Genomic DNA, 26,423 nt, shown 5'->3' on the forward strand with positions numbered 1-26,423 from the left:
CATACATGCATAAATACATACATACATACATACATACACACATGTTGATGAACTCTGCAGTAGTGGGAGCGGTGGGCTACGTTCCTGGCACCCGGCCGCCCACACGGCTAGTTTGTAGGAGCAGCGGGGCTGTGTCCTGCCACCCGGCTAGCTTTACACCCGAAACAATTACACGGAAACTGTATTCTTTTAAACACTGGTTGGCCCATTAGTTCCAGCCTCTTATTGGCTAGCTCTTATATATTGATCTAACCCATTTCTAATAATCTGTGTAGCCCACGAGGTGGCTTACCAGGAAAGATCTTAACCTGCGTCTGTCTGGAGTGGGAGAATCATGGAGACTCCTGACTCGACTTCTTTCTCCCAGCATTCTGTTCTGTTTACTCCGCCTACCTAAATTCTACCCTATCAGAGGGCCAAGCAGTTTCTTTATTAATTAACCAATGAAAGCAACAGATAGATGACCCACCTCCATCACACACACGCAAGGACTTTACTATTGTGCATATTTAAAGGCTCATCAACAGGAAAATTAAACAAATCAGATGGTTTTAGATAATCAAATACCACATATGGCCACAGAAAAAGAGCAGCAATAGTACATATATGCAAAGTTAAGCATAACTGGTTTTTGGGTTTTTGTTTTTTTGGGTCTCAATATGTAGCTCTGACTGCCTTCCAACTCAGAGATTGATCTGCTTCCATGTCCCAAGTGCTGGGATTAAAGGTGTGCACCGCTGTGCCTGGCTGTCCACATTTTTGTAACCAAAACATTGCAAAAAATTTGCAAGTCAAACAATAGTATGTGTAGTATGAAATAATTCTTATAAAAGTAATACTGATTATAGGGTTTAATAATGGGTGTATAGGATAATACCTTTAATAAGAAATTGTAATCACAAAAATATACTTGTGAGCAGTTTTCTTAATTTCTTAGGTTAAGAAATGATTTTATATTAGGGACAGTCTGTATTTTCTCCTAATTATTAACCAGCTATATTGAAGTATGACTTTTTTTTGCAGTTGTTGAAAAGCTCAGAGAAATGATGGAAGAAATTGAAAATGCAATCAACACTTTTAAAGAAGAACAGAGACTGATGTATGTTTTAAACTCATTTAATCTAAAGTTTTGACCTTGGTTTTCTAATAACTCACTTTTAGGTTGTCACCTATTAATGTACTACAAGTCTTACAGTCTATCTTCTGTCCTAGAGTTTAGACAGCCTTCCATTCTTAAAACAAATTTTCATTCATGTTGTGCACTAGAAGATCTCGAAAGTTTGAAAGACTGTTCATGTTTGAGGAAACACTTCTTTTAAGACTCAGATATGAATATTATTATTAATATTGGAAATGTCAACAGGGGAGAGGAAGCAGAGTCAGGGATAATTAAATTTTTAGGGGAGTGAAGGGCTAATATGGATTGGTTGCTATGTTATTCACACTTCATTTTTCTTAATTTTAGATATGAAGAGCTTATTCAAGAAGAGAAAACAACTAATAATGAGCTGAATGCCATCTCCAGGAGAATTGACTCCTGGGCTTTGGGAAATTCAGAAACAGAGAAAGCTTTCAGAGCGCTCTCGAGCAAAGTCCCCGTAGACAGAGTGGCACCAAGTACTCTGCCAGAAGAAGTTGTGGAGTTTGAAAAATTCCTTCAGCAAACAGGAGGGCGACAGGGGGGCTGGGACGACTTTGACCACCAGAACTTTGTGAAAGTGAGGAGCAAACATAAGGGGAAGCCGGCGTTCATCAAGGAGGCTGTGGAGCACCTTCCGGGAAGAACGCTGCGTGAAGTGGAGCAGCACGAGAAGTGGTATCAGAAGTTCCTGGCTCTAGAGGAGAGGAAAAAAGAGGTAATAGTAGCTACAACAGCTCTTGTGCACCGTGGGTGTGCCAGGCACTGCAGAACTCTCAACTGAGTCATCAGTGTTCCACAACAGCATACAGTCAGCCCAGGAGCTGGTAGAGCAGATGAAGACAAGATGTTGAATAGATAGGGACTTGTACTCAATGGTAGAACCGCAGCTGCAGCACCACAAACAATCACAGTGTCCCATCAGACTGTGTCTGCACTCCCAGGATGGCACGGATTCAGAGCTATGCAGACAGCAGGAAGAGGCTTCCTCAGTTTCTAGGGGAAAACACTTTTACTGTAGCCCGTCTTTTGGATAAATAATGATAATCAGACATGCTCTGGAGTACTGTAACACCCGATTTTGTGTTACACCCTTGGTACAGTTCCCGCGCCACTGTACCGAATGCTAGTCAAGCAAGGGCCTGGAGATTGAAAGAACACACAGAGAGACCAGGGTCATTGGAAAGGAGACTAGCCGAATGCCCTTTATTCAGACTTGGGGAAATCCTTCTGTACCTAACTGCTGCATAAGGATCTCCGCCCATACAGGTGGAAAATTACCATATTAACAATGGAGTAAATGCCCTGCAGCTAACCACCAGGCGGGGCAGGGAGAGCACAGAAACAGACAGGAAGCTTAGTTAGCTGATCATAAACTGTCCCCGTGATGCACCCCAGAAATAAGCGAGACCAGGGCCCTACAGAGTACCTTTGAATACCTTCTCTTTTTATGTATATCTCCTTTTCCCATCCCTTTTGTGACTTACAGAATATTCCTAGATTAAAGGCTACCTCTTCTTGCCAACCCCCAAATAAGTGGTCCCCTGGGGCCTTCACTAACAACATTCCTAGGATGCCCTGTATAGTGTCTATGCTGCATCTCACCCAGAACTGTGCCACTCAAAGCTGACCCATGGACTGGATTCCAGTCTGTAAACCCTGACCACCCTAGCATGAGATAAGGTGATCGTCTGACAGTCAGTTGCCCTGTAAGGAAGAAGTTCATTCTGTCACAAATTCCTGCGATGTTTGAGGTCTGGCATATTGATGGCACTGTCTAGATGGTACTGCTAATCATCTCTTAATCCTATAGCTTTGCTTTTCATATTATTTCTCTGTGTAGGATGTATTGAATGGATGAATGAATGAATGATACACTGTAAGGAAAGATGAGGAAATAGTTTCCTGACCAGGATGGGGACTGAAAAATTAGTAGGTACCATATTATATGTAAAGGTTGCTAGAATTTTAAATAGTCTTTACATATTCATATTGGAGATAGAACTTTTAAATTTTTTTCCTGAAATCTTGAAGCATCATATATCAGGCACCAACCCATTTAATTGTCACAATAACCCTGTATAAGAATTACTTCCTACCATTTTATGGATGTCTTAGTTACTTTTTTATTGCCATGGCAAAATACCATGACTAAGGCAACTTATGAAAGAAAGCATTTGATTTGTAGCTTATGGTTCCAGGAGTTAGAGTCCATGCATCAGGGCAAGGAGCATGGCAGGAGACAGGCATGGTGCTGGAACAGTAGCTGAGAGTTTACATCTTTTTTTTTCACACGCATTAGGTGGACAGAGAGAGCTAAGCTAGGAATGGTGTGTGCACTTGAAACCTCAGCCCATGATCAGTAATGCATGTTTTATAACAAGATTACACCTTCCAATCCTTCCCAAACAGTTCACCAACTGACGACTAAGCATTCAAATATATGAGCCTCTGGGGGGCAGTCTCATTCAGACACCACAGGAGATGAGCAGAGCTTACACTAGAGACTCATCCAGACTCACGCCTGATAAATGGCAAGGCCAGGATCGATTCCCAAATAGTACAGCTTCAAGTGAGGTGATTAGAGGCAAGTGGCAGTACCCAAGAATGATGGCAGAGATGGAGGAGGGTTCCTGCTTGAAGGGGAAGGCCAAGGAATAGCCCAGGGTCCGGAGATTTACAGGATACAGTAATATTTTAAAATGTGAGTAGAAAAAAGTTGCACAGATTTAAAACAAAACCAAAAACCTAAACATCAGGATATACAAATCAACATGTTTTCTGGAAGCTAGAACTGAGGCTGTATTAAATGTCATGGACTAATCAAAAGCATGCTTGTTTTTTTGTTTTGGTTTAACTTTAGTCTATTCAAAACTGGAAAACCAAAAAGCAGCAAAAGAAAGAGGAAATACTCAAGCTAAAAGAAAAGGCAGACAGCACACCTATGCCTTCTCATAGCAAACCAGAAGATAACCAAAAGCAGAAAGAGGAACAGAGAAAGAAGCAGAAACTGGCAATTGAAGCTTGGAAAAAGCAGAAAAGTATAGAGATGTCAATGAAGCATGCTTCCCAGCTCAGAGAAGAAGAGGAGAAAGAGAGGAAGCAGCAGAAAGAGCGCCAGCGGCAGTTTAAGTTAAAACTGCTCCTAGAAAGTTACACCCAGCAAAAGAAAGAGCAGGAGGAGTTCCTGAGACTTGAGAAGGAGATAAAGGAAAAGGCAGAAAAGGCAGAAAAAAGGAAAACTGCTGCTGATGAGATTTCCAGGTTCCAAGAAAGAGTGAGTAAAGATCCTGCCTGAGTAATCTACAGGTGTGGGTCATGAAAGCATCATTTCCGGGCTTGGTTACACAGACACTGAGTTCATCGTATCATCTTATACACACACCTGCGCTGACCTCTTATAACTGAGCACACTTCACTCCCAATTTCTAGTAAATTATACTTAAGAGGAAAGATATATGCCAGTAAAGTGATAGTGTCCTAGTTAGATTTCTTGTCAAGTTGACACAAGCAGGGGAAGAGGGAACTTCACTTGAAAACATGCTTCTATTAGATTGGCCTATAGGCATATCTGTGGGGCATCTTCTTTTTCTTAACTAAACCCTGCCTACCGTGAACTGTGCTGCCTCTGCACAGGTGGCCCTGGGTTGTGTAAGAAGCTGAGCAAACCAGGGGGAAGCACCCAGTAAGCAGAGGTCTTCCATGGCCTCTGCTTCAGTTCCTGCTCTAGGATCCTACACTAATTCTCCTCAGTGATAAACTACAACTGTGAGCTGAAATAAACCTTTTCCCCCTAAAGTTTCTTTGGGCTATGGTGTTAATCACACCACTAATTAGAACAAATGCTGTTGTAATTAAGGTATAGACAGGAAATACAGAGGAACTCACCAGAGATAGCTCTGGTACCTATGACTGTTAGAGAGAAGACTGTTAGAGTCTTGAAGGAGCAGGGAAGGAGAGCTGTTCTCCAACAGAAGGGAAAGCAATGACTAGGGGCATGGAGGAGTGTCAACTGTGTGTCTGCGGGGAAGCTATGAACACTTCAGTGTACTGCGGGGCATGCAGTTCAGTGGAAGATCGCTTGCCTAACATGTTGGAGGCTCTAGGTTCAATTCCTACACACACACAGAGTATTATACTTGAATATCTTTAAAACACATGCGAACCAAGAGGCGAGGAGGCTATGAGCCAGGTTGAATGTGTTGTCTAAGCAAGACAGGGAAGGTTATTCTAAGATACACAACACATAAACAGAGTAACTGTCATTGAGTAAAATGTTATGAATTGCTAATGTGCATCGTAATGCATAGCAGCAACATTCATAAAGGGAAGCACGGAGGAAAACATAAAAATAGATGAGTGGTGTGAACTTCAGTTCATTTCTCTTAGTTTCTACATAAAAATGTTACTGAGTAACAAAAGATCTCCTGCTTACTCATCCCCCAACACACATAGTAAGCAGGCTCCATTAAAAAAAGAAAAGAAACTTGAAAATATGAAATTATATGAGAGACCCCAGCCGAGACCTCCCTTTATGGATACGTAAATGGGTTTAGTTTGCTTATTAAGAGGTTTAGGCTGAACCTGTGAGTAAAGCAAATGAGATCCGAAATGAAGGTAATGCAGAAAGTGTCTGCATGGCTGCACTCAGGGAAATGCAGCCTTTGTTTGGAAACAGCACCTTCAGTTGACTTCCCAAGGGAGGCCTTACCCTCTCTGAGGAGCTGATGGGGGTCGGGGTGGGGGAGAGCAGGAGGAGAGGAGGGAGGGGGAACTGGGATTGGTATGTAGGAAGGAAGGAAAGAAAACACCTTTGAAGGAGTGTTGGCAGCTGAGGTAATTTAAATTGCAAACACTTAAGAACAAAAGTTTTAGTTAATTTTGTTTTCTTAATGTCATCTTTTTTGTTGGTACTTTTTTAGGATTTGCATAAACTTGAATTGAAAATTCTAGATAGACAATCAAAAGAAGAGGAAAAGGTAGAAAAGCAAAGGCGACTGGCCAAATTAAAAGAAAAGGTACTCCGTCTATTTTGTTTTTTTCTAAGACAGATGTTGCTATGCAGCCCAGGCTAGCTTTGAATGCACAAGTGTGTGCCGTTGTGCCCTGCTTTAATTTACCTTTACTTTTTTTAAAAAAATATTTATTATATATACAATATTCTGTCTGTGTGTATGCCTGCAGGCCAGAAGAGGGCACCAGACCTCATTATAGATGGTTGTGAGCCTCCATGTGGTTGCTGGGAATTGAACTCAGGACCTTTGGAAGAGCAGGCAATGCTCTTACCCTCTGAGCCATCTCTCCAGCCCTTACCTTTACTTTTTAAACTTACTTTCTCAAGCAATATATAAGCATAATTTTTTCACATTAATAAAGTACATATTTCCTCACTTATATAACGTGTAATTATGTGATATTCAGGCATAGTCATCTCTTCAGATATTTATCATTTCTTTATGACAAAAGCAGTCCAAATGGTTTCTCGTAGCTCTTTGCAGTCTACAGTCGAGAATCTCTAATCACACCAGCAGCATAGCACACTTTTCCCGGGCTCCTTCCTTACTGTCCTGATCCCTTGACTTTATGGAGACGGGCAGATCTACTCCACTTATATCTCATTATCTCTCTGCTTTATATTTCATACTTACATACCACAGAGCACAACTTAATACATTGTTAGCAATTATTATTCGAGCTCTGCCATTTACTTTAGAAGCACTCTTTTCTGTCACCCTGAATTTTCTGTCTTGTCCCCGTCTTTCTTTCTGAACCTCCATTCTGCATCTGTGTAGCTGTGGGCGCTGCTTAGTTTCATAGGTAACAGCTCGGGATCAATGAAGTATCTCACTGACTTAACTGATGTTATCTAGTCTACATTTATTTATTGCTCTCACACTAAGCTGTAGTCTATTTCTTTAATTAACACAGAAATGAAATAATAGAGAACTAGGGAAGGATAAATTAGCAGTTTATTAATTGATGTTAGGGGTATAAGCACAATTGGAGCTCATTTGGGCACATTAGTTAGTTCACGTTTGGGTAATAGCCAAGTATAGTTTTTAACACTGCTTTGCATCACTAAAGATTTCTCTTAGCATGAATGTAGGTCATATAAGTTAACTGATATTATTTTACTTCTGATCACAGGTTGAAAATAATGTCAGTAGAGATCCCTCTAGGCTTTATAAACCTACCAAAGGCTGGGAAGAACGAACCAAAAAGATAGGCCCATCAGGCTCCGGGCCACTTCTCCATATCCCACACAGGTGAGAAGACAGTAGAAAGGGGTCATTTCTAAAAATTTATAAATGATTTATCTTATGCAGTTTTATGCATATTTATATTTTATGCAGTTTCTGAATATATATTTTCATTAACAGATTGATAAAGCATATCTATATTTTTAACTTATTATATATATATTGTATGTTGTGTTGTATGGTCATGTGAGTGCTGTGGTTACTGTGGTGTACATGTGACTGTCAGGGCATAACTGGGGTTTGTGTCCCTTTTTCCACCATGTGGGTCTCAGGAATCCATCCACCTTGGGTTGTCAGGTTTGGTTGGAAGTGCCTTTATCCACAGAGCCATCTCACCAACTCTGTGTATATGTTAAGTTGTCATTTAATGAGTAGTTTTGTTGTTGTTGTTTTGATCTTCCTGCATATTTATAATGGCTTTCCTCATTTTCTCTTTAGGGCCATTCCAAGCTGGCGACAAGGAATCTAGAGGGACTATGGGATAATGCAATTGCTGTTCACTTGATGAGAATGCTAGTATTGCTGTTTCTGGAGATGGTGATTCACTTTGCTGTTTAAATGTTAGTAGCGTAGTCAGGTTGGTTACTGTGCTGTGTATGAACTTAGAGGTTTGAAGTGTCACGTAGCACTGGCAGTATTTCGTTTCTACAGAGAGGGTATGTTGGCCTAGTGTTAATATGAATGTTATTTAAATAGGTTTATGTTACAAACATTATTCTATTTAAATACGTTTTCTCATGGCTTAGGAAATAATTTGGGAGACTCAGTCTTTTTTAAGCCAAAATTTTGTAACTTTTATAACTTGGAAGTAACTAAGCTTGAGTAACAAAAACATAAAGTGTCTTTTTTTAAAGAGTTGTTCAATAACTTAGTACTTTTTCTAAGTTTAACAAAATGGTAATTTGTCAGTTGTTTCGTTTTTGTGTAATGAATATTTTGTATTTGATTAAAGCATGCTTTGTTTTATATGGAGACTATTTTAAATAACCTCCCTTGCTACATGGACCTTACTCATATAGTATGGTGTCATCCTCCAGGTTTCCTACAACTGTGTCAAATTTCCTTTCAGGCTTTCTGGATCCACAGATTTATAAATTTTGTGTCTCTGTATCCTACTGGCTGGTACAGTTTTCTTCTGCTTGCCCCACAGTAGGACCCCTCTTTCTTCTCAAATAAGCTAGTTTAAACAGTACACTGAAATTCTAGAAAATTCTGTAACATAATTCACTTCAATTTTCCATATTAAAACATTTTATGTTATCCTAACTTTGTAGGAGGGCCTGGGGCTGCTTGTTTGTCCCTACCACCCAGAACCGAAATAACCACACAGAAACTATATTGAGTAAAACACTGCTTGTCCCATTAGCTCTAGCTTGTTACTGGCTAACTCTTATATTAATTTAACCCATTTCTATTAGTTTGTATATCGCCATGTGTCAGTGGTTTATCAGCAAAGATTCTAACGGTGTCTGTCTCAGGCAGAGGATCCATGGTGTCTCTCCGACTCTGTCCTTCTTTCTCCTAGCACTCAATTCTGTCTTTCCTGCCTACCTAAGTACTGCCCTATCAACAGTCCAAGGCAGTTTCTTTATTCATTAACTAAGAAAAGCAACACACAGAAGGACCTCCCACACCATAACTTTAATTAGGTTTCAACTTACAACTTTATTTATACATAAAATATAGGAAATTTACTTCTTATAAATTTTATCTTCAAATGGCTCTAATTATAATTTGAGACATAAAGACTGAATGACCCAGAAATTACTAGGATTAATGATCTAAATCTTTCCTTACGTAAAGTTAATAGTTATATAAGTATATGGATTCAAAGTATTTGGATTCCAAATTTTAGAAAGAGATTCTAATTGTAGAGTTATTGGTGCACAATAAGTATCCTTAACTGGAAGTGCCCATTTTATTTCCTTGTTTTCCATACTCTTTTAAATAATCTGGAACAACTGAGGAATATACACGACGAGGGAATTCAAGAGAAATGAACTGCTACCTAAGATAGAGGAAAGCAAACCTTTCTTCTGTCGCCCTGTACTGCACACAAACGCACCTTTCAGCTGCCTGCATCAAAGCCAAGCACACTCACTGGTGGATGCAATTCTTACTGTTCCAGTCTTCAGTATCTTTGGTGTCGGTGTTTTGGATCAAACCTATGGCCCCAAGCATGTCAACTCCAGGCTCCACGGGCTTTACTTCCAGCCTTGGTTTTTTTTTTTTTTTTTTTTTTTTTTTTGGTTTTTCGAGACAGGGTTTCTCTGTGGCTTGTTTTTAATTGTGTGTGTGTGTAAGCATGATGTGTTTGGGGGCAGACCCACATGTGCCACAATTCGCTGGGCTATATCAAAGGACAACTTGGTGGAGTTGGTTTTCTCTTCCCACTTTTCTGTTGATCCCTAGGTTTGAACTCAGGTTTCTAAGCTTGTGCAACTGCTGAGTACCAAAAATTACCCAGGGTGCTTTGGGGTTGAGTGTTAAATAAGTATATGTAACACTAACCCACAGATCACGTTTTCAAGGAAATTCATTTTCTACAATTAAAAGTACACCCAAATTTCTCCTTACTTTATTGGTTCTTAAAGGATCTTGTTTGGGCCTAATCTTTTGTGGACTTCTTCGTCATGAATGCCTTCCAAGGCAACTTTAATTCTACTTTTTATGAATAAGGTTTTACTGAACCAGCCTTGCCCATTGGTTATACATTGTCTGTGGCTAATTATGAATTATAGTGAAATTGCAACTGAAGGCCTGAATAGTTGTGACAGACTAGCTGATCCATAAAGCCTAAAATTCTTATGGTCTTGTCCTCTGGGAAAAAACAACCCATGAATAAATGTCTGTGCAAGCAAAAATCAACTTCACTATTTTGTTATACTTCATTTTTAAGAGGAAACCTATATCAGTATTTCTAAATTATCAACAATGTGGAAATAAAGCATAAACAGAAATAACTATTACATTGTTGAGTTCCCTTTTATATAATCAATGTTTAATATTTAAGCAAAGCTCAAACCTTATTAAGCAAATACTTTTTTATATACTGCCTCCTTATCTTTGTATCTTCTGTTGTTCTTGTTTGATTTTCATAAATTCTGCTTGGATAGCTTTATCTTCTGTCCCTTTATTGCCTTAGCTCTCTTAAAATGAGCCAATGCTTTATCATATTCTTTTAATCGTAACTGTTTTTGAGTTCTGCCAGTGTCCATTGGTGGGTCCATTTCAGGGACCTTCAATTAAGTGAACTGCTCTCTGCCAATTTGATATCTTCACTGTCAAAGCACCCGTACTCAATACACAGCATAGGTCCAAACGTTGTAAGATGAGAACCATGTGTGCATGCATTTTAAAATAATTCCAGATACTATAAGGAGGATTAGAAAAAGTGTCTGAATTTTCATAGTGTTGATAATTCTCTGGTAAAACGTCTGTCTCTAGTTCCCACCTGTAAATTTAGTTTGCCAATTCGTTCAGCTTAAAACTGTGGCCCTCCAAAAATGAGTCTTTGCAAAATTAAACTTTCAGATCTCAAACCCTTATGTTGTGTAGGGCCAGGATTTAAATTGGTTTGGTTAGCATACGAAGAAATATGGATTTCAGTCTGTCATATTCTCTCTCTCTCTCTCACAAACACACACACACACACTCACACTCTCTCTCTTATGAAGGTATTTACGAACTGATTTTACGAGACGCGAGAAGGGTTTCTAAAACTTTGAGACTGAGTAGAAAAGACTGCCCAACCTAGGGAGAAGAGCTTTTCGGTAGTGGACAGTATGCGGCTATCGCCATCGCCTCGGTCCCCGGCAGCCTCCTGGTGGGAAGCCGGTTAGTGTTGACGTCGCACTTCCCGCCAACTGCTTCCGGGTCGCGGTGAGTGTCGCTTCACGGAGCAGCATGGCGGCCACAGAGGATGAGAGGCTGGCGAGCGGAGAGGGAGAGCGGCTGGATTTCCTGCGGGACCGGCACGTGCGGTTCTTCCAGCGCTGCCTCCAAGTCTTGCCAGAGCGCTATTCTTCCCTGGAGACCAGCAGGTAACTCGAGGCTGCCGCGGCGGGGCTGGCGATGGCGGCCCTCCGGATGCGCGCTGCGGACCGGCCACACAACCGGGACCCGCGGGGCTGGGCGGCTCTAACTCTGCTGCTGGTCTTGTCCTTTCTGCTCTGGAGCCCGGGGTCCCTGCCACTCTGCACTTCCTAGGCCCCCTCCTGCTATCGCCGCTGGCTGCCCGCACCTACTCTCTGCGCCCTTTGAGATGAGTGGAGCTCCAAGCTCAGGACTTTTGGAATCTCTTGGTTCCGCCTCTTTTCACTTCCCAACCATTTTCTGTGAGCTTTCTTTCCCACTTCCTTAACGTCCTGTGAGTCACTTTTGTTTCTTGACGTTTTCAAAAGCAGAATACAGAGCGTTTGCCCATCATCGTTCCTGTACTGCCCTTCCCCCCTCAATTCTCAATTGACAGGCAGGGCAAACCTCTACTGAGATGTGTTTAGAGTACTATCTCAAGGGATAGGCATGTGGCTCAGTGGTTGAGCAACTTTCTAGCATGCTGCAGTCCATGGGTTAATCCCAGTATAAAAAAGTCCAAAACTTGTTCCCTGACCCGTGGGTAAGTCAACAGAGACCCTAGACGGGGAGTGAGCATGGAAAGGGACAAGAGACACAAGAGATGGAGACAAGACAGAATTCTGATGAAGTCTCGTTTATTCAAGGGAATAAGCAAGCTAAATATAGGGTAAGGGAAAGGAGGAAGTTCTTGTGTAAATGGGTAACTAACTAGGCAACTTACTAGGCAACCTAACCATGGTCTAATGGTCAGGTGGAAAGTCCCTAACTGCAACATGCAGAAGTCAGAGTGTTCAAAGCACAGGAATAATGGAGCAGTGACTCCTTGCAGAGTTAGTATTTGACATATCAGAGCAGCAGAAGAAGCCAAGCGCAACAGGGTGGGCGAAGCTGATCCAGGGAGCTGTAAGTCTCCCACAAACTTGCATCATTGATAAAGAGAAGAGATGTTTGACTTGGCTACCAGTAATGATTTATGATTGCATTTTCAAAATCCCATTGTGTATGATGTGTAACATTAGAGTAGTGCATGCTGGCCCTACACAGTATAATTTCTGCTCATACCCTAACAGCAAAAATTGTCTGAACTCATAATCCACTAAATACCTCTCATATAATCGTAGCATTCCACATCGACCATTATATATTAGAGCATATGTAATGTCTAAGTGTATTTATTGGCTGAGAGATACTGTCTCCACCTCTCTGTCTAGTACATTGCACTTGCACAGAATTTTTGAAGATTTATTACTTATGTGTATATATTTGTGTGTCTATGCTTGTGTTTTCAAGTGCCTGTGGAGGCCAGGAGAGGGTTAGGTCCCCTGGAGGAGAATCGCAGGTGGTTGTGAGCTGCCCAGTGTGAGTACTGGGAACTGAACTCAGGCTCAGTGCAAGAGCAGCAAGTGTGCTTAACTGCTGAGCCATCTCTCCAGCCCTTCCTATAGAACTTTGAAAATAATTTTTAGTTTTCTTGTGGTTCATTAATAACCTTTTTAAAAAGGAAAGATGGCAATGTATTGGGGTGTTTTGTGTCCCCCCCCCCATCTTTATTTCACTTTGGTTTTGAGGTTTTTTTTTTGTGTGTGTGTGTGGTTCATGTTGATTTTAAGTTGCTCATGTTCTTCTTGCTGACAGATACAAAGCAGCCAAGTTTACTTCTTTATTTACAGAAGCAAAGTCTTACTACGTAGTCCATGATGGCCTCAAGCTCGCAGGCTGCTTCTTCCTCTTGAGTACTGGGATTATAGGTGTGTGTAACCACACTGGCCAGAGTACCCACCTCTTGGGCTAATGGTGGATGGTATATTTAGATTAGATACCTATAATGTACTTCATTTCTGTTTCTTATACTGTGATCATTAGGGATTGTGTGGAAACAATCACCCTTCCACTGAAGCTTCTCCAGGGTGGCTAACTTCTGTGCTTGTGCGGAGGCTGGACTGTTGCAGGTCTTGACAATTGGACTATATCTTGGCCTGTCTTCAGTCCCTTAATGGCCATTACATACCACCCCCATATCTGACCTAATGTCCTCATTACCAATAGATAAAAAACATTGGAAATATGTTAGCAGACTTCATCCAACCAAAAGTCTAAAAATGTTGGAAAATAAATGAGAGACCTAAAGGGAGATTTTCCTTAATGTTTAATATTTATCTAATATTTCCACCATATATTGAAAAGGGATTTAATCTATGACTTTCTTTGTTCTGTTGCTTTAAAAACTTCAAACTCTAACTACATTGGAATATGGAATTTAGGGTAACCTGCCTAAATCTGTATTCCTGGGCCATGATTACTCATACTTGGCTCCAGAATAAACTGTCTTAGCCCCTTTAAGGTGAGAGTCATGGTTTTCACGTTCACAGAATAAATGATTTTTCCTTTTTAAAAGCACTGGCATCGTGAAAATAAGTATATTATTTACTGTTTTACCAAAGAGCTGTGTTTTTACTAACAAAAACAGAATTTTCAAAACCTGTTTTTGGCAGTGATCACGAGAATTTGGTTACAGTGAACTGAGACAGGTGTGTATTGCACTTTGAGGGAAGCAGAAACAGTCTGACAGTATTTTGGAACCCCTGCTTTGTGTGAGCCAACCAGGCTCCCAGGCTTTGAAACCCTTGCTTTGCACCTTTCTAGAATAAACCCTTCTGACCTGGACTTCCGAGTGTCTTCAGCAGTGAAGACGTCTGTGTAGATCTTCGGTAGGGCTCTGTATGGAGCAAGTGCCTTCTTAAAAGGGCAGTTCTAGGAAGAAACTAGAGGGCACTGGAGAGATGGACCCACAGTGAAGAGTGTGCTGTGCAGTTTCCAGCATCCACAGTGGTTCACTTAGAGGCTGCCTGCAACCCCACCTTCATGGCATCTGACAAGTTTGGCCTCCCTCCCCAGGCACCTACACTCCTGTGCACAAACCCACATATATGGGTACACACATACCCCTTGTTTACCACTCTAGCTAGTGGTGGTACCTGGGAGAATGGAGCCCATAAAGGAAGTGGACTAAAGTTTCATGCAATAACCAACTTTATTCAGAGCCTCAAACAATTTATACACTGAAGGTTAAGAGGAGTAAAGTGTCCAGTCACAAGAGAAAGCTTCATGTGATGGGCAAGCAGCAACTGGCAGAACTTGGTTTTCCATACAGGCATATAAACAGAAAAAAATAGCCAGTTGTAATGGGTAATCTGAACACTCCTTCCACTACACCTGGGAAGGGCATGAAAACATAATCCAAGAGCAGTTCTGTGTTTTCAAAGAAACTGACAGTCTTGTTTTCTTGGAGTTTTCTCACAAGCATTCAGAATTTTCCTCACATGACTCCATTCTTGGACCCTTAATTAAACATACCCCCCATAATTAAACATCCTTAATTAAGAAAAAGGAAACTAACAGTGAGCATGCACACATGGAGAGACATGAACACACAACAAATACATACATGCTTTTAGCCTTCAAATGGCTCATATACAAGCTTCAGTGCATTTCTGTACCCCATAGTTGAGTAGGGGTCATGATTCCAAAAGTCCCTTTCTTAAAAATTAAAACAAGGGTTTGACTAGTCTATTCAGTTACTAAGAATAAATCGTGGGGTTTTTGTTTTGCTTTGTTTTCCTACCAGACAAGGAGGGATGCCATTTAAGTTATTTTAAAAAGTAGAATGAGAGTTTTGTTGTTGGTGGTGGTTTTTGATATTGTTTTCCATTTGGTATTTTGTTTTATTTTGTTTTGGGTTTAAGCCATAAATAGTTCACTGGTTTGATAGTTAAAGGATATTTTACTTTTTTTCCCCCCTTTTAGGTTGACAATTGCGTTCTTTGCCCTCTCAGGCCTGGACATGTTGGATTCCTTAGATGTGGTGAACAAAGATGATATAATAGAATGGATTTATTCCTTGCAGGTTCTTCCCACAGAAGACAGTGAGTGAGTTTTTAGCATTTTATTTTTAGTATAATTAGCTGTTCTTGGTATGACATGCATGAGATTAGCAAATGATAGAATTTATTTGTATTCTTGGAGTACTTTATATGTCTTTATTTTTCTTGTAATTCAGCACCCCTTTCTGTCCAGATATAACACATAACTGGTGTCTTGGGAATTACAAATCTAGCAGCACACTATACTGTATATGCCTGCACTAGTGACTCGCTGTCTGTATTGATTGTATAACCAGTCCTTTAGCATTTGCTCTGTTTTTTTATTCTCAGCCATTGTTTATCTATCTTCAGAAAATTTCTCTTGGTCAACTACTGTATTTCTTAACACTTAAAGTTTTTTTTAATTAAATCTCCAAAATTCATAACTTCATGATTGACATGTTTTGAGAGAGAGAAGTACACAGTGTGTCTTCAGTTTATAGAAAATATAAATTTAGTTCAGATGACCTGTAGTCGTGGTGCGTTACTCGATAGGTAAAAAGTACTTGCTACAAGCCCAGTGACCTGAGCTTGATCCCTAGGACTCAACATGATAGAAGGAAAGAACCAGTTTTGCCAAACTGTCTTCTGACCTTAACACGTTGTGGCATGCATGTGGCCCTGCACACACGTACACACAAGTACAAAAATGTGAAATACCACAGTTGTGGTAATTTGTAACTAACTTAGAAAATTAACTAAAATGCTTTGTTATAGTAACAAATTAGAAACAAAATAGGTGCTCATCAAAAATAAAATATTTAAGTAAACTATGACCCAGGAAAATATGCTGTGTCATAGTGAAATGATAAAGGGAGACCTGTGTATGTATTGACTAAGAGTCTGCTTGTCGCATATGATTAAATGATAAATCGCAAACATGTAGACTCAGCATGGTGATGTGTACCTATAGTTCCAGCTACTTAGAAGCTTGAGGCAGGAGAATTGCTAGAGGACAGGAGTTCTGGACCAGCTTGGGAAATTCATGAGACCCTTTCATCTGGTCTCAAAAACAAGCAAATAAAACACAGGTGTTTTAACATTTAAGTCTGTAAATATTCATGTATAGAGAAAGCCCTTAGTAGGTCATATAGGATATCATTGTGAAAGGGGAAGTAGACGAAGCAGAGGTAGGAGATAGCAGGATAAGGTAATTTTCTAGGTATGTTTTCTGTTTGAATCATCTAATAAAAAAAAGTTTCTGTTTTTAAATTAAAAAAACCTCTCTTCAAACAATGAAAATAAATAATTTGAAACTGATGTCTATATATAAATATTTATTTGCTAATAGAATAAATAGTATGCATTATTTAATATTTTATAATTTTTCAAAGCATGGCCAAATTGTTATCAGATTTATTCTTCATCAGACCCATAAGAAACTGAGAGACAGAGTGGGGGTAACCAACTGCTTTCTGATTGAATTTTGAATTTCAGGCCCACTTCATAGGAGGAAACACGTGCTTGGCACAGTAAATCTGGGCAGAGCCCATGGTTGAAGAGCTCAAAGGCCCCAGAGATGAACCTGTTGCTGTTCTGCTAAATTGATAATACCAGACTGCCCTGTAAATCTGTAATTCTCTCCCCATTTATTGGTACAGCTCTCAGACTTCATCAAAGAAGCTTGTTTATACAGTAGAGAGTGATAAAGTAAAACTCAAAACATACACACACACACACACACACACACACACGATAGGAACCCAGGGATTCCTGGGCATAACGGACCTCTGTACTGACAAACTCACTCACAGTGGCTCTGGTTGCCTGAACAAGACCAGCACAAGATCAAGCCAGGTAATGCTCTAGCATGAGAGAGGAGGGGCTCATAAGCTCTCACCCCTAACTGAGGAGCTGTGAACAGCTGGTAACTTCTGGGAGAGGGACAGGACAGTGTTCTTTATAAAACTTTTTTCTGTAGATGGCCCTACACGTAGGACTGTATGGGCAGCACAAATTGGAGTTCAGGGGTTATTTTAAAAAATGCTTAGTATCCTTAGCCGTCAGAGAAATGCAAATCAAAACAACTGAGATTCCATCTTACCCCTGTAAGAATAGCCAATATCAAAAACACTGATGACAGCTTATGCTGGAGAGGTTGTCAGGTAAAGGGAACACTCCTGCCTTGCTGGTGGGAGTGGAAACCGGTATAGCCCCTTTGGATATCAGTATGGCGATTTCTCAGAAAATTAGGAAACTACCTTCCTCAAGACCCAGCAATACCACTTTTGGGTATATACCCAAAGGATGCTCAATTGTACCACAAGGACATGTGCTCAACTGTATTCATAGCAGCATTGTTTGTCATAGCCAGGACATGGAAACAACCTAAATGTCCCTTGACTGAAGAATGGATAAGGAAAATGTGGCACATTTAGACAATGGAGTACTACACAGCAATAAATAAATAAATAAATAAATAAATAAACAAACAAACAAATAAATAAAGACATCTTGAAATTTTCAGGCAAATGGATGGAACTAGAAAACATCATATTGAGTGAGGTAACCCAGACCCAGAAAGGCAGTTATTATATGTACTCACTCATAAGTGTTTTTTAAAAATGAAGAAAGCCAGCCTACAATTTATTTATTTATTTATTTATTTATTTATTTATTTATTTATTTAGTTTTTCGAGACAGGGTTTCTCTGTAGCTTTGGAGCCTGTCCTGGCACTAGCTCTTGTAGACCAGGCTGGCCTAGAACTCACAGAGATCCGCCTGCCTCTGCCTCCCGAGTGCTGGGATTAAAGGCGTGCGCCACCACCGCCCGGCAGCCTACAATTTATAATCCCAGAGAACCTAGACAACAATGAAGACCCTAAGAGAGACATGCATAGATCTAATCTACATGGGAAGTAGAAAACAACAAGATCTCCTGAGTAAATTGGGAGCATGAGAACCATGGGAGAGGGTTGAAGGGGAAGGAAGAGGAAAGAAGGGGAACAGAGAAAAATGTATAGCTCAATAAAATCAATTTTAAAAAAGCAAACAAAGGAATAAAGGAAAAATATGCATAGAAAAAAAGACCCCCCCCCCCCAAAAAAAAGCTAGTTGTTGGTTGTTGGTGGTGCACACCTTTAATCCCAGCACTTGGGAGGTAGAGGTAGGTGGAGTTTGAGGCCGGCCTGGTCTACAGAGCAAGTTCCAGGACAGTCAGGGCTATACAGAAACCCTATGGGGTTGGGGTGTGTGGATCAGAGTTGGTGGAGGAGGTAGGAGGAGGAGGATCTGAGAACGGTCAGACAGAAGAGCAAGTCATAAATATGGCCAAAATACATTGTAAAATTATCAAAGAGTGAAAAAAACTGTGTCTGAGTCCTTGCACAGATGTTAAAAATACAGAGTTGGACTGACATGACATACTTTTGGGTCTCAGTGCTGCCTCAGTGCTCAGGTGCCATGTATACCATTTAAGGAAGTTATAAATATTTAGTCAGCAACTTCACTCTGGGATTGTAAATGCTCTGCTGCCATCTTACTATTGTGCAGTTAGACACTGGGAGTGTTGGGTCCTTCTTCAGAGGAAGGATTTAGATAGCAAGGGTCAGGTTGGGAATTATATCCTGCCTTCCCTGATCACAGTGAGAGGTTACATTCCGTCATTCTGTAGATAAAGGTAATGAGGTCCAGAGGCTTCATAGTTTGTTCATCATAACTCACAGTAATGATGCTAGAGGAACCACTAGAGTTGAGTTTTCTGTTCTCTATTGATTCAGTGCAGTATATGCAGTAACTCCGAGGCTATCAAGACAGTAAGTGTGTTGATGTTTTTCTTAGTAGAACCATGTGTGAAACATCAGTAAGAAGGCTGACTACTGAGAGGGGAAAAACCTACTGGCTCGCTCCTTCCTTTCTTCCTTCCTTCCTCCCTCCCTCCCTCCCTCCCTCCCTCCCTCCCTCCCTTCCTTTCTTTGTAGATTTTTTTCAAATTGTTCTTCCCTCTTTGCTGTCTCTGTCTCTTTTTCCTTTGAGACAACTCTCACTGTAACCTAGGCTATTAGAAGTTGCCATTTAGCCTGAGCTAGTCTCAAACTTGTCTTTCTGCCTCAACTTTATAGAATTTTCAGGCCACCACCACACTTCATTTGCTACTTGAAAAGCAAAAAAGTAAAACAGCAATAACAAGACCATTCTTCCAATTGTAGTAAGTGTAAGGTTTCATGTGGGCTAAGTTAGGCATATTTTATATTTGGGAAGTGACAGTTTGAAAAACATACTGGTCCAGCTCTTCATCCCACCCTGGTCTTGAGTCTGGAGGACTGCCAGTCTTCAGTGGCCCAGATCATTTCTAATCTCCAGTCTCTTAAGGAAGTCCTCCTTCTGCCATTTTTTAATCGGTTTCTGTCTTGTTCTAAAACTAATCTTTGAAATCTAGAAAATAGACATGAAAGCACCTAGCTGTTGATTTGTTTCATGTGAGTTATTTGTTTGTTTTGCGGAGCTATGGATTGAACTGCGGCCTGGTGCGTGCTATCAAATGCTCTCCCATGATCTCCATCCCTAGTCTAGCTATTCAAGTTCCAGTTTCTTTGGGTCTTTCTTGACATCTTTAACAAGGAATTGGGAACAATGTGTCCTCCTAATAAGAAATCCTTGTGATTCTTCAGACCTGATAAGAATTATTTCTATATTTATAAAGGTGCACATTTCAAAATAAAATGACTACATTCCTCACTGGAATTTTATCTGCTCAGTGCAGAGACCTAGCTTTTAAAGTGGAATTCAAAACACAAACTCTCAATTCTCTATTCTTAGTCTTCTAAGAGCTAGGATTATAGCTGTTTTTTAAATTCTAAAATGTTTCTTAAAGTCCACTTAAACTTTGTGACTGTCTCCAAAGACTAATAGATTTTCATGGTGACAGTGTACTCCTATTTGGAAAAGAAGAAAGGACACTTTTTACTCTGATGATATTTTCCTTCAAAAAAAAAAAAAACAGTGAAAGTGGGGGAGGGGCTCTTCATTTCTTCTTGTTTCACTTTTGATAATATTTAATTGATCAGTTTTAAATAGTTACTCTTTATTAAGCCATGGTCACTACTATAACCTGCACATATCCCTTAGCACTTGTAAGACCCCTGCAGCATACTGCTTGTGGTGTGTTGCTGTTTCAGTTAGGAAATAGAAGAGATTTCTGGAGTGTGCTTGTGGTCTCATCACCTGGGGGCACAGACAGGAGAATCTGGAGCTCAAGGCCTTGGCTATGTAACACTTTGAAGGACATCTTGAGCTACGTGAGACGTCTCAGACAGACAGACAGAAAAAGAAACCAACTTAGGTTGTTACTTGCATGTAGAGCACAAGTACTAGGAAGAAAAGGTCATGAATTTGAGTCTGGTTCCTTGTGCCTGTGCTAAGGCCCCTAATGATAGTACGTTTGAGCATTAGTTTCCTTGTTGCTACTTCTCAGAAGTTATGGATTTAACCCAACTCAAACTAAGAAGTAGATGTGTATTCATTTGTCTCTAAGGAAATGATATTTTACTCAGAAGCATTTTCTTTTAACCCAGACTATGTGTATGTAAAACACCTAACTGGATTGCCCTAAGTTGTCGGGGGCTCTAGAACTGCCTAATAAGTGTATAGACCTACACTCAAAATATACATAGAGCAGAAGTGGAAGTGGAATCAGATTTTTCTAGCAAAGTATCAACAAGTTGGTAGCTTGGAAGGAGATCTTTAAGTGGGGGTAGAGGAATTGAGATTCAGATTATCTAGAGAAAGACACATTGACACTGTATACCCACCTTGAAAGTGCTTAAAACAAAGTCGTGATGAAAGGATAAAGGTGTTGTAGGGGCATGTGGAATTGCACGGAACTATCCCAAAGATTCTTGCTGCTTGATTTTTCAGTCAGATATTAGGTACTGCTGTAGGACTTTGTGGATGATAGTTACACTAATGACCTGATCTTAAAATGCAGCAAATCCATAGACCTCTCCCAAATACACATCATCTCTCTGTGTGTCTGTGTGTATATATACATCCATATACATGCGTGTGTGTGTGTGTGTGTGTGTGTGTGTGTGTGTTTAGTACTGTTACATGAACAGCAGGTCAGTCAGAAAATGTCTTGAAAAGTGGAAGAGAAAGCTAGAGGGACTCTAATCTTGACAAGAAATTGAGTGCCAGCTGCTCTCTGTAAGAGTTTCGTGTGTAAGAAACTGTAAGCGAGGCCTTAGGAGTCAAGGAGAGCGCCTAGCTAATAGACAGCAGTGACACTGAGACTTGAGTCGCACAGTGACAGGAAACTCATCTGCCAACAATGTGACAGGCTGGGAGGCAGACTGTCTCAGAGCCTCCAGCAAGTGAGGTGCTGTGTGAAGGCTTTGATTGGACTTGTGATCACCTGACACAGTAAGATGACATTTAAATATGTGTCTTAAGGTCCTACAGTTGTGGTGACAGTGACTCACAGGCCGGAGCTCGCCCTGCTCCTGTCATCCCACACAGCTGCTGTTTTCTTATTCCCTCCAGGCTGTTAAGGGTGTATCATTTGCCTGATTATAAACTTCATACATATGCTTTATGTCCTTTGTTTTCTCGAGCTCCATTTTGTTATTTAGCTTTACTAATAATTACTTTCAAAATTAGCATAATGTGCCCTTTAGTAGACTCAGCATGCTATCTTAAATATTTTAAACATCTCTGTCACTTGTAAACTTCAAGTGTGCTACACTGGCTACTTGTGTGCACATGATCTTACTCATGAAGGTCCTGAAGTACATTCTGGAATGGATTGTCACTTAGACATAGGGTATGGTTTAGTTACTCTTTAATGAAGCTTAGATGGCTTACTGGCTTTAATCTTACCAAAAATAAGGCACAGTCACTGAATTTTCTGCCACCATTAGTACTGCCAATAGAGAGAAATGATTGGTGGGAAGTTTTAAATTTAGTAGTTTTTCATTTCTGCAAAGATTTATAAGCTACCACTAACTGTTCCAAAGAATCAAAGGCTAAGCAAGGTGATTTCCTGTTTGGAAGGAGCAGAATGTGGATGTTAGGATTTGGCCGTCCACCTGTCATAAGAGATTAAAAGTTCATCTTTCTTAAACTTTTTAAAACCATCTTGCGTTTTCATTAGCCGGCAGTTCTGATGCTAATACATTCCTGCCTTTTACATCTGTCATACTGGTTTTCTAACAGCCATTAAGCCCATAATTATGGATGTTTTTCAGTTCTTACCTTGTATCTTATGTATATCTGGAAAATAGAAAACTTGGTAGAAAAAAGACAAAAAAACAAAATGATAAGTATACTTTGGGTAGAGACCAAGTGTGAACTTAAGTATTGTACATTAGAACACAGATTTAAGACTGAAATATGAATAAGCATTTTCTCTAGGGTGATAGAACAGTTTCTACCTTTAGCTTACTCATGTATCAAGAAGCAGTGAGTCACAGTGGATTCTAGAGCCTGTTGTGTGAGCTGTCACGTCCAGCGTGTCACCTAACCTCTTGGCTTGCTTTCTGATGAGCCGTCAACATTATCTCACATAGAAATGGAGACAGTGGGCCTTAATATGTAAGAGGACTTGATGTGCAAACAAGAGTTCAACCTCTAGCACCCACACAAAAGCCACCTATGGCTTTGCACGTCTGTGACCCAGCTGTGGAGGTTAGAGGCAAGCTAGCCTAGTGGAAACAATGAGCTTCTGGGTCAGTGAGACCCTGTCTTAAATAGACGGTGAGGAGCAGTGGAGGAAGACTCCTAGTGTCCTCTTCTGGTTTCTGCATGTGCACACAGCCATGGACACCCTCACCTGCGTGCACCATATGTTCATACAGAGAAAGTGGAGCTTTGGTACTGAAGTACTGTTACTGAATAATTGATTGTGTGGTTAAACTGCTTTGTGCTCTATACAGAAACAGTGTGTTTTAAATAAGCACATACTTTGTTTTCTAGGGTCAAATCTAAATCGCTGTGGTTTCCGAGGCTCTTCATACCTGGGTATTCCATTCAATCCATCAAAGGTTAGTTCTCTATGGGTTGGAACGGAGGGGCGGGGGAGGGACATAAAGAGAGTTTAGTGAGAAAGCAGATGAAGACGTTTAGAAAGAACCAAGCTTCTAGGTTCAATATGTTAAATATAAACAAAAATGTCTTTAAGTGAAGCCTCTAGCCCCCTTTCTAGAGGTGGGGTTTTTTTTGATACAAATATATGCAAAAATTTATGTTATTACCGAAAATTATCTTTTTTTTTTTTTTTTTTTGGTTTTTCGAGACAGAAAATTATCTTTTGATGCGTGTGTAGAACGTATTAGTGAATTCCTGGAGAAACTGGAACTGCGGTGCTCAGGTGTTTTCTGCGAAGCCAGTGATCTTCCCTGTGTTGCAGGACTTAAAGCTGGGTTGTTGTTTCTCAGGAGAGTGGGAGCTGTTCTCCAGGAAGTGACTGGGACCCAGCTAATGACTTTTATAGCAGGAAGCTAAGCTTCCCAAGCATTTTGGGCAGAGGCTTTCTAACCAGCCCATGTCAGTTACAAAGAAGGGCTAATGAAGCGGAGAAGAACTTCAAAGAAGCAGCAGGCCCAGAGCAAGGACTGGGCGTTCTATTTGTGCCCAAAATTACCAAGGTTTTTTTTTTTTTTTTTTTTTAATGTGAAAAGTGGAGAAATTTTTTTCCCCTTCCCTTTCTTTCGCCATGATGTATGGTATAGAACTCAGGACCTCAAGTATATCAGGCTCTACCAACTGATCCATATCCCTACTCCTTTTCACCTTTTTCCAAAAGCAGGTCTCACAAGCTAGGTGCCTGAAAGCTTATACCTGTGATCCCCCAGCACCTGAGAACCTGAGACAGGAGGCCCTATAATGAGTTTGAGCTAACCTGGATTCTATACTCAGTTCTATGCCAGCCTGGGCTGCAAAGTGAAAAACGTGCCTAAGAAATGAAGAACAAACAAAAAAGAGGCTTTTCCTCGATGGGTTTGTCTGCTTATAGGATGGTTGTCAGTCAGTATGGGATTACTTTTGAGAATTTCAAGGATCATGTACAGTTGCATGCGGGATGAAAAACTCCCAGCTATTCATATGTTGATTCAAGATTTTGGAATAAGTAGCAGTGATTGTAGCGATGACAAGATTTAATTGAGACTGCTTCAGCTTATTCCTCTCACTTATACTGTAGACAAGCTTCTCTGAATTAGGGTCAGGTAACATCAGCAAGATCTCTCCAATTGAGTGCCTTGGTAGCAGGGGTATGATAACAAAAGATTTATAAAATGTATTTTTTCTTTTTATACATATATTTTCCAATTTAAGCCAACCTTGAATAAAGGAAGGCTCTCTAGTTAGTCATAATGAGAAGAATTATCATCTTCATGTAGGCAGTGATATTTATTGTGTAGTACAAGTCCATGAGCAGATAGATGTAAGCTGTACTCATTGGTGTAAAACAGTGATTTAATTACAGCTTTACAAGATAAATCTCTACCTCCAGGGAATTTCTTATCATATTTTTAAAATTTATTTTGAGATGGAATCTTGCAGTATTGCCCAAGTTGACCCTAAAATCCTGGGCTTAAGCCTCCCAAGTAGCTGGCCCTGTGGGTGTGCACCATTGCACCTGACCTCTGCACAGTCTAGAAATAATCTCCCCTAATGAAATGCTTGTTGTTGGCTCACAAGTTCTTGTGAAACCCAGTTTTGGCCTTCAGTGTACCTGGCCTGTCCCCTCCGAGGGGCCAGGTCTCACTGTGGATGGTTTTCTCTGAATCTCCGTGGTAGCAGGAGTTAGAGACTCAAATGTAATCACATAGGCCTACGAAAGCTGTCATAGTGCATGGAAGCGTAGGGTCTGTGAGACACACAGACCTGAGGAAACATATATAAATCAAACAGCTTTATCACTTTTTTTTTCTTTCAGAAACTATTGAATTACCTGTGCATCTTTGACATCCTAATATATGTAGAATTTGACAGGCCATAGACTCTCATGGATCTACCCAACTTACCCTTTCCACTTATTTTGCATCATAAATCCTATACTCTGTTAAATTATGTATTGCCTTAATGTCCCAGGGTTTTCCTTTTCTGCTTCATTTTTATTTTCTTGTCCCTGTCTGTACCATCCCAGGCCTCTGCTGTGCGGGAAGGAGGCCCTGTTTAAATCTCTGTAGCACCGTATCTCCTTCCTGACCACTCAGCTGAGCGACTCTGATTGTCGTTGTGTGCTCAGATATCTCTTCATCTCTTAAAGGTCAAGGTTTACCTTTAATTCATGTTTGGGTTCCCTAATATTCTTTTAAAATAGCAGGTGTTTGGTTTAAATACTGAAAAATGAGACCTGCTGTGGGTATTCCGAGAAGCCCATTATAAATGTGAGTGAAATAGAATCGTTAGAGAATTGGAGCTTGAGCTCTGAGGAGGCCTTCAAAGGTGTTAAGAGAAAAGCTGGTTTGGTGTTAGTGAGACTGTATGAAGGAGTTATATGTGAGGCGGCTCCGTGGGAGGCTTCAGAGTTAAAAGGTATTGAGTGTCATTTGCTCTGTGAAGCAGCACAGGTCATTGTGCAAGAAAATTGTGGGATCAAGTTGCTAACCCTTTCATCACACATAGAAACCTTTGGCCAGATTCCTTAAGCTTAAATGTGGTTTATTTCTGGGATTGTGTGACCTTGTTTCATATTATACAGTCGAAGTCTTTACATTTCCTTATATTTTACATTCTGAATACAAATGTTTATTTGAGGTTGAAATAATTAAACTTGATAACAGTAGACAGATAAGATTATATGGTGAATATTACTGTGGTATTTAATTTAGGTTTGTATTTTTTTTTTTAAAGTTCTGGGATTAAACCCACAGACTCAATACACATTTCATCACAGAGTGGTATTCCCAGGCCAAATTTTACTTCTTCTTATACATTTTGGTTTAAAATATTGAATGAGTTTCTAACCTTATAAGACATAATTTTTATAAATGGTAGTCTTGAACTAAGAAAGTTTCAAATATGTGGTTTATTCAAATGTCCTAACTACTTTCATAAAGTTGGATAATCATAAGATGTTGAAAATTA

At 40.2% G+C, this 26,423-nt stretch overlaps 2 protein-coding genes across 2 annotated transcripts in view; both read left to right on the plus strand.

Moving 5' to 3' along the window:
* The window catches only part of Ccdc112 (coiled-coil domain containing 112), a 29,133-nt gene extending 20,198 nt beyond the window's left edge, over positions 1-8,935 (plus strand). The window contains exons 5-10 of the mRNA XM_041660165.1: positions 1,024-1,099; positions 1,466-1,856; positions 4,002-4,415; positions 6,061-6,156; positions 7,286-7,404; positions 7,837-8,935. Of these exons, the coding sequence (XP_041516099.1) occupies positions 1,024-1,099; positions 1,466-1,856; positions 4,002-4,415; positions 6,061-6,156; positions 7,286-7,404; positions 7,837-7,867 (1,127 nt within the window). The 3' untranslated portion in view covers positions 7,868-8,935. The remainder of the gene's footprint in view (positions 1-1,023; positions 1,100-1,465; positions 1,857-4,001; positions 4,416-6,060; positions 6,157-7,285; positions 7,405-7,836) is intronic.
* A 2,350-nt stretch (positions 8,936-11,285) lies between these two features.
* Pggt1b (protein geranylgeranyltransferase type I subunit beta) overlaps positions 11,286-26,423 on the plus strand; it is a 36,727-nt gene continuing 21,589 nt past the window's right edge. Inside the window, exons 1-3 of the mRNA XM_041659991.1 lie at positions 11,286-11,441; positions 15,280-15,398; positions 23,307-23,374. Coding sequence (XP_041515925.1) covers positions 11,305-11,441; positions 15,280-15,398; positions 23,307-23,374 — 324 coding nt within the window. The 5' untranslated portion in view covers positions 11,286-11,304. The remainder of the gene's footprint in view (positions 11,442-15,279; positions 15,399-23,306; positions 23,375-26,423) is intronic.

The sequence above is a fragment of the Microtus oregoni genome, unplaced genomic scaffold, assembly GCF_018167655.1.
Source record: "Microtus oregoni isolate MIOR12 unplaced genomic scaffold, Mior012 000011F_ref0000422, whole genome shotgun sequence".
NCBI classification, from domain to species: domain Eukaryota; kingdom Metazoa; phylum Chordata; class Mammalia; order Rodentia; family Cricetidae; genus Microtus; species Microtus oregoni.